This window comes from Pelodiscus sinensis, chromosome 23 (assembly GCF_052426305.1).
Source record: "Pelodiscus sinensis isolate ZL-2025 chromosome 23, ASM5242630v1, whole genome shotgun sequence".
In the NCBI taxonomy this organism is placed as follows: domain Eukaryota; kingdom Metazoa; phylum Chordata; order Testudines; family Trionychidae; genus Pelodiscus; species Pelodiscus sinensis.
The window spans coordinates 19,410,564-19,423,891 of NC_143074.1; the positions used below are offsets into that span (position 1 = coordinate 19,410,564).

General features: G+C 44.2%; 1 protein-coding gene across 2 annotated transcripts in view; it reads left to right on the forward strand.

The window, feature by feature from the left end:
* COL5A1 (collagen type V alpha 1 chain) overlaps positions 1–13,328 on the forward strand; it is a 317,689-nt gene that overhangs the window by 202,786 nt on the left and 101,575 nt on the right. For both annotated transcript variants that reach the window (XM_075905279.2, XM_075905278.2), the window contains exons 20-26: positions 200–244; positions 2,105–2,158; positions 3,550–3,594; positions 5,592–5,645; positions 7,385–7,429; positions 8,805–8,858; positions 12,389–12,433. In XM_075905279.2, the coding sequence (XP_075761394.1) occupies positions 200–244; positions 2,105–2,158; positions 3,550–3,594; positions 5,592–5,645; positions 7,385–7,429; positions 8,805–8,858; positions 12,389–12,433 (342 nt within the window). The remainder of the gene's footprint in view (positions 1–199; positions 245–2,104; positions 2,159–3,549; positions 3,595–5,591; positions 5,646–7,384; positions 7,430–8,804; positions 8,859–12,388; positions 12,434–13,328) is intronic.

The window sequence follows — 13,328 nt, forward strand, 5'->3', positions numbered from 1 at the left end:
TAATCTGCAATCAATTCTGCACACATGGTATTCATCTCCAGGCTTAAGAGGTCTTTCTTTCACACGGCTACCATTTTATTACTCCAGGGAAGTTGGTTTTCTGTGTGATTATTATTTAACAGGGTGAGAAACCTAGGGAGTGATTGAAATGTAGCTAATTCTCTCTCCCCTCCTCCCCTTTTCCCTCCTCCATGAATAGGGTGATGATGGAGAAGTTGGACCCAGAGGTCTACCTGGAGAACCTGTAAGTACTTGCTATTTGGTTGCAAAATGTGGGCCGTTGCATTCTGTAATACCTCAGTAATTCTGGAGTCCAAGTTTCCTGAGGCTAATGCAGGGATAGTGTCTGACACAATATGTACTACACAATATGTGCTACACAATATGTGCATCTCAAAGGCAGTGAAAAGAGATTGGACTCCAACTGTCATTTTCAGATCTATTCTGTTTCTCCTGTTTGCAGCCATTTCATAAATCAGAAAACATTTCCTCCAGTTTATTTATTCTACAAAAAATTTTCAGCTAACCATCTTAGTAATGTTGTTTGCCCAGCTGCCTCCCATTCAAAATGTAAAGTCCCAAATTTGAGCTGTGTGGCTTAGCAGTGACGGGGAACATAGCATGAGCAGAAGTCCTCTTGCCTGTCTGTGGAAGTGAATAGTTCATGGAAAAGGTACACAAGCTGTGGTTTCAATGCGTGTCCAAGTGCAGGCAGTCTTAACATTCATTTTCAAGGGCATTCAGGCTGGATAAACTGGATCACACGAGTATTTGGGGAAAATGAACATTTGGGCCTTTTCTGGGAGGTGAAGACTCCAAATACAAACTGGCTTCTGGACATCACTGTATCATCTAAGCCTGCTCAGAGTGGGTTCAAACGTCATGATCCTTAACCTGTGAATGGCAGCTGGGAGTCCACCTACTAGAAAGCCACGGTTCTGCAAAGGCTGGTGCACCTACTTTGCATAATGCCTTCTGAACTGGAGTCACAGGGTGAAATCTTGGTCCATTGTGAGTTTTTCCATTGACTTCAGTAGGGTAAGATACCACCCCGAGGGCATAATGATCTGCAGATCTTTGCAAGGGAAGGGCTTAAGGCTGCTGGTGTTACTCACCCAGGAGTAGATGAACCGGGGTTGGCAGTGACAGGAATGCTCTCTGACAAACAAAACTAAAAGGGATGCTCACGTCACCAAAACTCAGTGTTTTGCAGTATTCACTCAGCTCTCCCATGAATTCCTGCCAAATGGAGAGGTCCAAAGGCACAGCTGTCACTAGCACCAAATAGTCCTCCCTTTTTTGGCAACAGCAAAAACCTCTGATGCCCCTGTGCTGTGAAATTGTCATTTCATTAAAATCAGCATAGTCTGGCATCCAAAACACATTTTCTTAGTATTAAAAGGGACGTGAATTACCTATTGCATGCCATCCGCTGTGCTTTTATCATGTCCTGTTTTGTTATTGTAAATAGCAGATTAGTGATGCCAGAGAAAGGGAGGAGAGATGTTGGGAACATTAAACATAGAAAGGAAAGAGTTGGCATGTACAGACTCGTTGGAACTAAATTATACATGAGATGTCTGATTAACTTGTGGGAAAGATTCATCAGCCCCGCTATCACCTTAAGACATGTCTAAAGCAATAACTTCTGGGTTATTCACTTCTCAAAGACGTGTATGCACAGGCATTACGGTCATGGAGAAGACATTCAGATGACACTAACGCACACATGGAAGCTATTTTTCAGTGAGTAGCAGAAAAAAATGGCTGAGAGTCTGGTTGGTAGAAATTACAATGTAAGAATTTTTGCTGGTGACTTTACTGCCATGAGCTACATGAACATCTCTTAATGAATCAGCCAGAGCCTGGTTCCATCAAACCAGTGCCCATTTCGATGGTAGCATACGGCCCTTTGTTTTACTGGTTGTACCTTAGAATTCGTTCCTGTAGGCTCTGGCTAGACAATATCCCCCCCCCCCCCAATTCTCTGAGGACCTGATTCAAAGCCCTTTGAAGTCAATGGAACTGTCCATTGACCTTACAAAGGCTTTAGGATGGGCTCTTCATAACTGGAGCTTCTAAATGTCTATGTTTCTTCATGCAGGGGCCCCGAGGTTTGCTGGGACCAAAAGGGCCCCCGGGCCCTCCAGGACCACCGGTAAGTTGCACGGATCACTCCACTGACCTGCTGTCTTTGCTGTTCTGCTCAAGCAGTTCTGCTGAGTTCTCCAGCCTGAGCTGCCTCGTCCCACAGAGGCACCCAGGCAGATAATCCAAGTGGATAATTGTATGCATCTGTGTTGTGAAAGCAGGAGGTGTAAAGAGAGTTGAAGCTGTAGAGCCATATTCAGCTTTGCTTTGAACCCAGCCTCTGTGGAGCCACACACAGTCATCCCAAGGTGGAATTTGGCCCATAGAGTAAATTAAATATCTAGCCCAAAGTTGAAAGGAAGAACATAACTTATCACTGTGGTTTTTCGATTAACTCTTGCCTTAATATTCTGAAGCCGGGTTTAATACAGTTCCACCCCCCACCCACACTTTTCAAGCTAAATCCACAGAAAGAAGCTTAAAAAGCCTGAATGAAAAAGAGAGAGAGAGAGTTTAGTTACGTCAACACCTTAATCTAGGAAGTGCCAGTGTAAGGACCAATCCTAGGGATTGTCATGGGTGATTGATTCCCAAGACTTCATTTTCCAGGGCTTCTAGGTGTCCTTCCATTGATCAGTGAGTTCCGAGGCCCGCAACTTCCATTGAAACTTGATGGGTGTTGAGGATCTGGTCCCAGAAGTGGCTTGTTAAGACAGAGTTCACAGTAAAAGCTGATCCCTAGCTCTGTGCAAGGAGGAATCAATGTGTAGAATGCTGGACCCGCAGCTAAAGCTTTCTGATTCGCTGCAAGCAGTGATGCGTACATTTACCTGAATACTATGTGAATGTATGAAGCTGATTTTTTTCCCCCTGGTTTCCGTTTGTAAATTCCTTTTGTTGCCCAGGTAAGATGCTGCGGCATCAACTTCTGCTGAATCTCTATGGCGGCCTCAACCAGCCTCCAGCAATAACGAGATCAGAACCACAGTGGGTTGGAGGAGCCTTAGCTGGTGTAAATCAACATAGCTCTGCCCACTTCGCCTATTTTCTTCCTGAGCAGGGCATCTGGTTTCTAAGGGGATACCTTCTGGCTCATCGTTTCTACAGTCTTCCCACAACTGACAGACAGTATTTGCACAATAAGGCTGATTTTAATCTGCAGGCAGGAAAAGCCAATGGAACAAAAATGTTTAAATCGCCTTGAAACTCCCTCCCTCCAAAAATTGAACTACTAAATAAAACAAAATAATCCAACAATCTGGCATGAATTCGTGGCATTAGCTGCTTTGCCAGGCAGCTTTAGAAAAACATTCTGTTTCCTCCTCAGCTGTTCTTTTTAGACCAAAGGGCCACAGAGTATTGGAATCATTTTTACTGCACCTTCCTGCTTGTTTTGGCTTAAAATAGCCAGATACTTTTCCCACTTAATACTGTTTATTTTTTTAAATCTCTTCTCAGGGTGTGGCCGGTATGGATGGGCAAACAGGCCCAAAGGGGAATGTGGTAAGTCTTCATTACTAACATCTGTCTAGGTATAGTCAATCTTACATTAGATTTATAATTACAGTTTAGTCCCCGTTGATTTCAAAGCCAGCAGAAGCCGTGGAGAATGGTAAATGGAAGTTAATTTATTACAATTTGCAATTCAATTACATATTGCCTTCCTACCAAGATCAAACATTTTCAGCATGATTTATGTTGTTGCAACAAAGGACAAAATACAATAATTAAATCAAAGAAAGAAACTATATATAAATAATACTTTGTAGTTATGGGAGTCAAAGTCACCTCTATGAAGAGGAGCCCAAGCAAAGTAAATACTCAAATGTTGGTTTAAGTGGCACTTAATTATTAGATAGGTCTACGCTGGTCCTTTACAATAGTCCTTGATCCATCAATAACACCCCCTCTGGGAAGACTACCGTAGACGAGTGGGAGGGAATGCTGTCTCACTGTGAGACCAAGATACTGGGAATCAAAACTCCTCAGTTCTGGTCCTGGCCTTGTAAGTGTGACCTGACACTCATCACTTTGCTATGGCATCTAAAGTGATTACAGTGATTGTGGTTCAGAACTGGGCTTTGGGATCCGTTCTGTTCAATGTCTTCATCAATGGTTTAGAGAATAGCATGGAGAGTATGCTTCTAAAGTTTGGCAATGATACCAAGCTAGGAGGGGTTGCAAATGCTTTGGAGGATAGGGTCGTCATTCAAAATGATCTGGACAAACTGGAGAAATGGTCTGAGGCAAATCGGCTGAAGTTTAATAAGGACAAATGCAAAGTGATCCACTTACGAAGAAACAATCCATTTCACACCTACAGAACGGGAAGTGACTGTAGGAAGGAGAACTACAGAAAGGGATCATGGGGTCGTAGTGGACCACAAGCTAAATATGAGTCAACAGTGTGATGCTGTTGCAAAAAAAGCAAACATGATTCTAGGATACATTAACAGGAGTATTGTGAGAAAGACAGAAGAATTAATTCTTCCACTCTACTCTGCATTGATTAAGCCGCAGCTGGAGTATTGTGTCCAGGTCTGGGCACCACATTTCAAGAAAGATGTGGAGAAATTGGAGAGGCTCCAGAGAAGAGCAACAAAAGTGATTAAAGGTCTAGAAAACATGAACTATGAGGGAAGGCTGAAAGAATTGGGGTTTTTTTTTTTAGTTTGGAAAAGAGAAGACTGAGAGGGGACCTGAGAGCAGTTTTCCAGTACCTAAAAGGGTGTTAAAAGGAGGAAGGAGAGAAATTGTTCTCCTTGACCTCTGATGATAGGACAGGAAGCAATGGGCTTAAACTACCTCAAGGGAGGCTTAGGTTGGACATTAGGAAAAACTTCCTAACTATTAGGTGGTCAAACACTGGAATTAGTTGCCTAGGGAGGTTGTGGAATCTCCATCACTGGAGATATTTAAGTACATTTTAAATGGACATATATCAGGAATGACCTAGACAGTGATTGGTCCTGCTGTGAGGGCAGGGGACTGGACTTGATGACCTCTTGAGGTTCCTTCCAGTTCTAGTATTCTATGAATATTCTATTTGTAGAATCCTTGAATGAAGGGTTATGTACATTTACACAAGGATAGAAGCATGAAGAGTATGCAGCTGTGTCAGGTATTTTTGGATGAGTGTTGTGATTTAAGCAACTCTTCCCTCCATGTTAGCATGACAACTAAAATAAGAAAAGTGGCTACTATGGTTAAAAAACTGAATTCAATAGTATCCGGGAGCTGCAGTCTATTTCCAGCAGTGGCCACTAGCAATGCAATGGAGGTAGCAGGTCACAGCCCTCTGCAGTAACACAGCGGACAAGGAAATATCTCATCCACATCCCTGCAATAATAGCCAGTTTACACCCAATCACATGAGAATTCATTAGCTCTGCTTTAGCATGAACGGATGCGTATCTAAGTGTTGGCCACAATACCGTGGAAGGACGTTATTTGAGCTATAGTTTTGCACTCCTTTCAGCTCTTGCTTTGCTTCTTGGCAGGGTCCTCAAGGTGAGCCAGGACCACCAGGACAGCAGGGTAATCCAGGTGCTCAGGTAAGGCAAAAACCAGCTCTTCTCCTGGATAGGAAAGAGTCAGAGTTATAATTCTCAATGTGCTTTTGCCCTTTCTCACATCACAGAGCCTGAGCTGCTGCAGGGTGGTTCAGGCGAGACATCACACCAACGGTTGACCTGCCATGAATACATTTCTGACAGGCAAAGCCTGGGTCTAGATCTAATCAACCTCCAGGGGTTGAAGAGTGAACAACATCCTTCTGGATCCACATTTTACAGCTGGATCCAGATTTTACAGCTGGCTCCTGTAAAATGGGTCGAGTACAGATCTAAGCATCTCCTTGACAGAGGGCGTTGGTGATCTGACTCTAGATCCAAATTTGCTGCATAGTCATCTGTGGTTTTTAATGGAGTCATTGTGGAAGCTGTGGGGCCTAGTGACTTGGGGACATGTTTTCATTACTGCAGTTGAACTTCTACTTCTTCTGCAAGTCACGTCAATTTCCAAGGCCTCCTTTTCCCCACCTAGAAAACAATATTGTCCTCCTTTGGAAAACACTTTCCAGTCTAAGGATGAAATATGCTATCCAAAAATGGAGTGCTCTTGAACCTTGTTAATCCAGCAACCTTGGGAAATCGGCTTGGCTGGATTATGGAATTTGCCATATCATGGGTGTTTGCCAAAGTGAAGGGTAAACAAAGTCAGTTACTAAAGCTTTGTAGGCACAAACCATTATACAGTACTGTCCATGAATAACATGGCATAAGATAAATCCTTACTGCACTGTATTTAAACTGTTATTGGGGGTGGGAGTGGAGGGTCCGGGAGGGTGAAGGAGTGCGATGAGGTTGGGGATGTGGGGTCTGGGAGCGAGGGTGCCATTTTGGGAGCATAGGGGGCAGCAGCTGGGTATCTGGGGACATTGCATGCTTTTCTTCTCGTTGTCTAGACCCTCAGAGAGTGAGGGGAAACTACACAGATTTTGTGAATTACTTCTTTGTGCCTCCCCTCATCAGCCGGGAGTGAGAGGCATGCACACAAGCAGGATCCTTTCCCCTCACTCCCTGATAGTCAGAGGAATGGGAAGGAAAGCAAGCAGCATCTCGTTATGCATGTCTGCTGCCCCCCTGCTCTCCTTAAATGCACTCTTGTCTTGGAAAGAGGCAGGGTGCAGGGGCATAGTGGGGAGTCTGGGAGGGAGAGTATATGCACAAGGGCATGAGGGGGTGAGATCTGGGCATGCGGAGGGGAGAAGGTGGAACACATACCTGGAGCCTCGTTTCCGAGGGCACACATGGCTCTGCAGCCCACACTGCTCCCAGGCACCGCCTCCCTGTGACTCCCATTGGCTGCAACTCATGGCCAATAGGAGCAGTGGCGGGGGGGGGGAAGCATTCAGAGAAGCACTTTGCTATTCCCCTAGCTGGGAAGGAGAGGGAGTAGTAGCATACCAAACCCTTTCCTCTTCACCCTGCCATATGGAGCCCCAGCCGTGTATCTGAATCTGGCCCATGAGGCTCAAGGTTCCCCCCATAGCAGGGAGCCAGTACTGGCGCTCAAGCTGTGTGGGGTGTATGAACCACTGTTGTTCCCAGATCACAGACACCCAGATTAAGGAGGTCCACATACATTAGCATCTTATGCTAGACATTTCTGTAACTACTGATATGGCAGAAAAACCAGGCCATTGCAAATGCTACACAGAGGTGCAGCAAAATACATTTTCAATGAGTCATTTGTTTCTTAACGTTCCTACCTTTTTTTTTTCTTTTCACAGGGTCTTCCAGGTCCACAGGGTGCAATTGGTCCACCGGGAGAGAAAGTACGTTAATATACTGCAGCTGTGACATAAGTCAGCTGTTGCCATTAATATGCATTTGCCTTTACATACTCTCCTTTCCCACATGCAACATCTGTTTACAGCTGTGTGCCTGAAAGTTTAATATGTCTTTGTCCAGACATGGCACAGAGGAGGAAAAGATTTGTGTCCAGCAAATAATATTTTATTCACGTCTTACTTTATGAGAAACATTGTGAAGACAGTCTAGTAAAATGTTAGAAGATGACTTAACATTGTCTCTCTCTGAGGCTAAAAAGGCAGAGACGTATAAAGGGATAGCTTTTCTAAGAACTTGCGGGTTCAGATAATTTAATGAGGTCCTTCCTCTAAGGCAGTGTTTCCCAATTGGTGCTCCGTGGAACCCCAGGGTTCTGCAAAGCGAAAGTAAGAGTTCCGTGAGAACGCAGCATTGCCCCGCCCCCTCTTAAAGAGACAGAGTATTTTGCACGTTGGTTTTTTTTTTTTTTGCTCAACCAGTTCTGGAGGGGCTTTTTTTTTTTTTTTTGCTTGCCTAATTTTACTCTGGGAACCCTAGGGGTTCCTTGAAATTATTTTAAGCTGAAAAGGGTTCCGTGGCCAACTAAAATCAGGAAACACTGCTCTAAGGAGATGTACCAAGTTCCACTGAGTTTCCATTTTTGCTTAATGTAACTGTTCTCATTAGGCAAGTGCGACTCTCTCACTCATGGAACACAATGGACTCGTGGGTTTAAATCAGGACAAAATGTTGCTCACTGAAATGATGGGACTAGTTCACGTTCCTGAACAATGTTCCCTCTAATCTTTTCCATCCAGGTGCAGATTTTTTCCCTCTATGTGTGGAATAAATTTTGTTGTGAGCACCAAGGCATATGCAAAAGTGCACCTCCAACAGAAATACAAAACCTAGCTGTGGGTTTTTCTGCTAATCAGCTGGGCAGCATTCGTATTTCTCCAAATTTGTATTTGTATTTTTCTGAATCAGGTGCACAGCTTACAGGTACACAACTCTCGTCCCGAGAACAGTTGTATAACTCTTACTGGCTTTCTTCGCATGTAGCATTTGCCCCAACTCAACATTCACATTAGTGAAAGGAGAACATCAGGAGGAAGCGTAATTTACCAGATGTTTTAAAATCTCATTATCAGGGCCAGACTTCTTGCTCACCGAGCTCTGCCCAGAGCGATAAACTGTATCCACTGCATTTTTTTTCTTTTCTTTTCTTTTTGTATACAACGCTTGTGAGACCATGTTCAGGCAAAGCAAAAAGATGTGCTTGTAACATGGAGCCCTTTGTTCTGTGATAGTCGACATTTAATAATGTCATGGGGATGCTTGTTGCTTCAGTGATTCTGATTGTTGCTGGGTATTTTTTAGGGACCTTTGGGTAAACCTGGTCTTCCTGGCATGCCTGGTGCAGATGGTCCTCCGGTAAGTAGTCTGTTCCTATGGTACCCCACCCTGCTTATGCACGAAAGATCTGATCCTGCATCATGGTTGCACCCAGCCTCTTTGGCAAGTCAGCAGGACCGTGAGCGTTCAAGGTTTACAAGATCAGGCCTCATTCAGAATTGACACCAAACCATTGGAGGGTTTGAGACTCCTCTACCCTCAACCTGCTTGTCTGGTTCTTCTGTGTGTTGCGCTCCTACATCATTCCCATGGATTCTCATGGGAGTGGGGAGAGCTCAGCCACTCTCAGGAATGCCTCTGAAATAACGAGATCCAGAAAAACGGTTGTTAGTGAAGCATGGGCTTCATTTTAACAAATACTCTGTATCCTGCCAAATTCCAGAAATCCAGCTGAAATGCATGTGTAAGTGTACTGAATGGGTCACGAGCCCTGTGAATGCACCTCAGACACAGTCCTGTATCTCAAACAGGTCCCAATGCAAGTTGTAAATACAAATGATCGCTTTTACCTGGACTCCAGGCTTGGATTCAGTTGCTAACTCAAACACCTGGGCTGTGTCTACACTGGCATGAATTTCCGGAAATGCTTAAAATGGAATACTATTCCGTTTTCAGTTTTTCCGGAAAAGGAGCGTCTACATTGGCAGGCTGCTTTTCTGGAAAAGCCCTTTTTCTGGAAAAGCATCTGTGGCCAATGTAGACGCGCTTTTCTGGAAAAGAGCCCCGATTGCCATTTTCGCGATCGGGGCTTTTTTCCGGAAAAGACTACTGGGCTGTCTACACTGGCCCTTTTCCGGAACAGTGTTCCGGAATAAGGACTTATGCCCGAGCGGGAGCAGAATAGTTTTTCCGGAATAGCGGCTGATTTTGTACAGTAGAGCATCGTTGCTTTTCTGGAAATTCAAGGGCCAGTGTAGACAGCTCGCAGCTTATTCCGGAAAAGCGGCTGATTTTCCGGAATAAGTGGCCCAGTGTAGACACAGTCCCTGTGTAGACCTGGTCTGAGGGTTTGTCTCCATTGTAGGTGAAAACCTGTGGCTGGTGCATGCCAACTGACTCAGGCTTGCAGGGTTTGAGCTGTGAGACTGTTGAACTGTGCTGTAGACACTCTGGATCCAATTGGAGCTCCGATCAGCAGGCCCACGCCAGTTGTGGGGAACAAATGACAGTGTAGACATACCCGATGCTACTGCAATGCAGGCAGTGAGAGCCACCTGCCTTTCACATTTGAGTTCTCTTCAAGCAGCCCGCTGATACTCCTGCGTTTAGCCTCCTCCACAATTTTGTTCTAGGAGCTGCTGTTGAAAATCCCTGGCCTTTAAACGCCATCTAATTTTTTTTATACACTGAGGAGATGTCTGATTTTAAAAGCAACAAACGTCAAATGGTTACATTCCCTAATGTAAATGCAGACACACTGAAAAATTGCATTTCCTATCTGGGGATTATCGTTTCCACTCGGGGCATTTGGCGGTCTCATAAAAATGTTAGCTGAGTCAACAGAACAGAATATCTTTAAGGCTGTTCCTCTCAGAGTGAAATTTTCAGAGCAGCTCCCTTGAAGCTTCTAAGTCATAAAAGGTGTCAAGTCCAGTTTTTATGCAGACAGAGGCTCATATATCCTCTTCAGTGCACACATACAGCTCCATTTGTTCTCAGTGAGAACCATGTAGCCTGAAGATAGTCTAGGGTAGGTTTTAAGAATGAGAGCATGTCTTCTCTATGGGATGGATGGACGGGCAGCGATTGATCCAGCAGGGGGTGATTTATCATGTCTAGTATAGATGCGATAAATCGACCACCGAGCACTCTTCCATCGATTCCGATATGCCACTAAAACAAGAAAAGAAAGCACAATTGGCAGTGTCAGTTGTCGACTTAACTCTATGAAAATACCAGGGTAAATAGATCTAAGTATTGAAAATACCAGGGTAAATAGATCTAAGTATGTTGACTTTGGCTACGTTGTTCATGAGGATGAAGTTGCATAACTTAGGTGGATGGCCTGTTGTAGTATAGATAAGGTGTGAGTGTTTTCCTGATGGAAGGAATAACAAGATACCCAGATGCTCTGTGGAAATAGGACTCAGAAGATATGTGGCATCTACTAAATTCCTTTAAAAAGTCCCCCAAATCATAGTACAGCATCTCGCTGCAAGATCCAACAAAATCCCTTATCAGTCACTGATCACTGGTATGGGACTACGCTTTTTGAAATTGCAGCTGGTATTATATACAGTGTAGATTTAGACCTTAGCCTGCTTTTCTAGTGATACCCACTGCTTCACAGAGCTGAGCAAATCAGGGTGGGCCCAGTTTTGTGCCCACACTTGTGGATGGGTGCTTCTGGTGCCCTTTCAGAATCTTGCTACTTCATTGCACCTTCCGATATCAAGGTAGCCGCTTTTACTCCTGTATATATTTGTGAGTGTAGTAAAGGAGGCAGGTTGCTTTTTATAAAGCAGAGCCTTTGTATCAAATCCTGCTGGTCTGACATTCTGCTTTCTGCAGGATGATCTTGAGAAGTGGTTTATGATTCTGCTTGTTAAGTGGTTGCAAAAAGGTCATGGATGTATTCAGGCAGGAGCTTGCTGATGAGAAAATCTACTTACTGCAGAGGTACTTAGGGCTTTGAGAGGTGTGGTCAGTGTGGCCTCACTTCCCTTTAAACAAAAAGATGGTGAATGTGCATTGGGTGCCCAGCTAAAAGGTTAACGCTTTTGTGCAAACCCCAGAGGATATGTTTTGCCTTGGCGGGAGGTTGCGTCCATTGCTCGAGCAAATCCATTACAAAGGCACTTCACTGACCCTTCACAATTCCTCACTAGTGAGCTATGCTTTGTGAAAAGCAGTTTTTCGGGATGGGCTTGTTTTGCACCGATGGAAATCTCAACAAAAGGCTTCTAAAGACAAGGAGTAAGAATGTGTTGGAAGCCAAAGGACGGTGGGTTATTCACCTCCCAAGAGCAAGAAGAAAGAAAACCTGTGACCAGATGGTCAGCATGCACTGAGGATGCAGGTTAACCGAGTGTTTATCATCAAACCATACAACGGGTTCCAGTAATTGGCAGATGATTGGAGTGTGGAGATCTTGTGACCGTCACCAAGCTAATGATAGCAAATATTAGGAGACCGAGTGATTAAAAGACAGAAGTGAAATCCAGAACTTTTGAGTTACATTCCTGCCTCGGCTGTGGACTTGATGCATAGCCTTGGGTGTGATGTGTAGTGGCCTTGAGCCCCAGTTCCCACTTTACAAATGAGATACCCTGCTAGCTACCCAAGTCGCGAAGGTGTTGCAAGATGCTACTTGCAAAATGCTTAGTGCAGCACAAATGCAAGGCGGGTTAGCAACTCTAAGGGAGTGCTGCAGGTCCCATGACGTTGGTGAGTGCCCCCTCAAACAGATTAGTTATCTCAGTGGGGCCGCTCCCATGAGTGAGAGCTCACTAATAGGTAAGGATCCCCTTGGAAATAGACTGAGGATCGGTTTCCAAAGCCGTGATCGGAATATTAATCTCTCCCTGTTTTGTCTGTTTTATTAATAGGGTCATCCTGGCAAAGAAGGGCCTCCTGGTGAGAAGGGAAGTCAGGTAGGTGTTAACCAGGACCTCATCATTATCATTCGGCGTGGCTGACGGGAAGGAAGAAATTAATCCCCATACAATGCTAAGCACTGACTTAATTGCCTTGAAAACAAGGAGCACTCCAGTGACACCTTAGTGACTAACAAATATATATGAGCGTTCATGGGTAAAACCCACTTCCTCAGATGCGTTGGAGTGGAAATTACAGAATCCACCATATATAACAGCAAAAGCAGTTACCTGTCAATTGTAGGACCAGTGTTAGTGAAGCTAATTAAGTCAGTCTGGATGTGTCCCATTCATAGCATTTGATGTGGAAATGCGAATAGCAAAGGTGAGAGAAATTGCCTTTGTATTATGTTAACCAGGTAATGTCTATATTCAAGCCCAAGTTGATAGTGTCAAACTTCATTGCCCCGGCGGCGTTAAACCTCTCTGGTCAGTTCTGAAGGGGATGGGGTATTGTCTACACTAGGAAGATTTTGTTCAAATAGTTATACTTGCAAACTCAGAAAGTTATACCTGGCACTACATGGGTAAAGCTACATGAAAACTGGTACTGTGCCAGGTAAATGATGTCAGCAGACTCTTCAAGTGGAGATACAGCTCATACCAGCAAGAGTCCTTTGCTGACATAACTTATTCCTATTCTCTAAAGAAAATAAACTAGACTGACAAAAGAACATTTTTGCCGGTATAACTGCATCTACACTAGGGCCTACTTCTAGACTGGCATGATTTTCCGAAAATGCTTTTAACAGAAAAGTTTTCCGTTAAAAGCATTTTCAGAAAAATCGTGTCTAGATTGGCAGGATGCTTTTCCGCAAAAGCACTTTTTGCGGAAAAGCATCCGTGGACAATCTAGACGCGGTTTTCCATAAAAAAGACCCAATCGCCATTT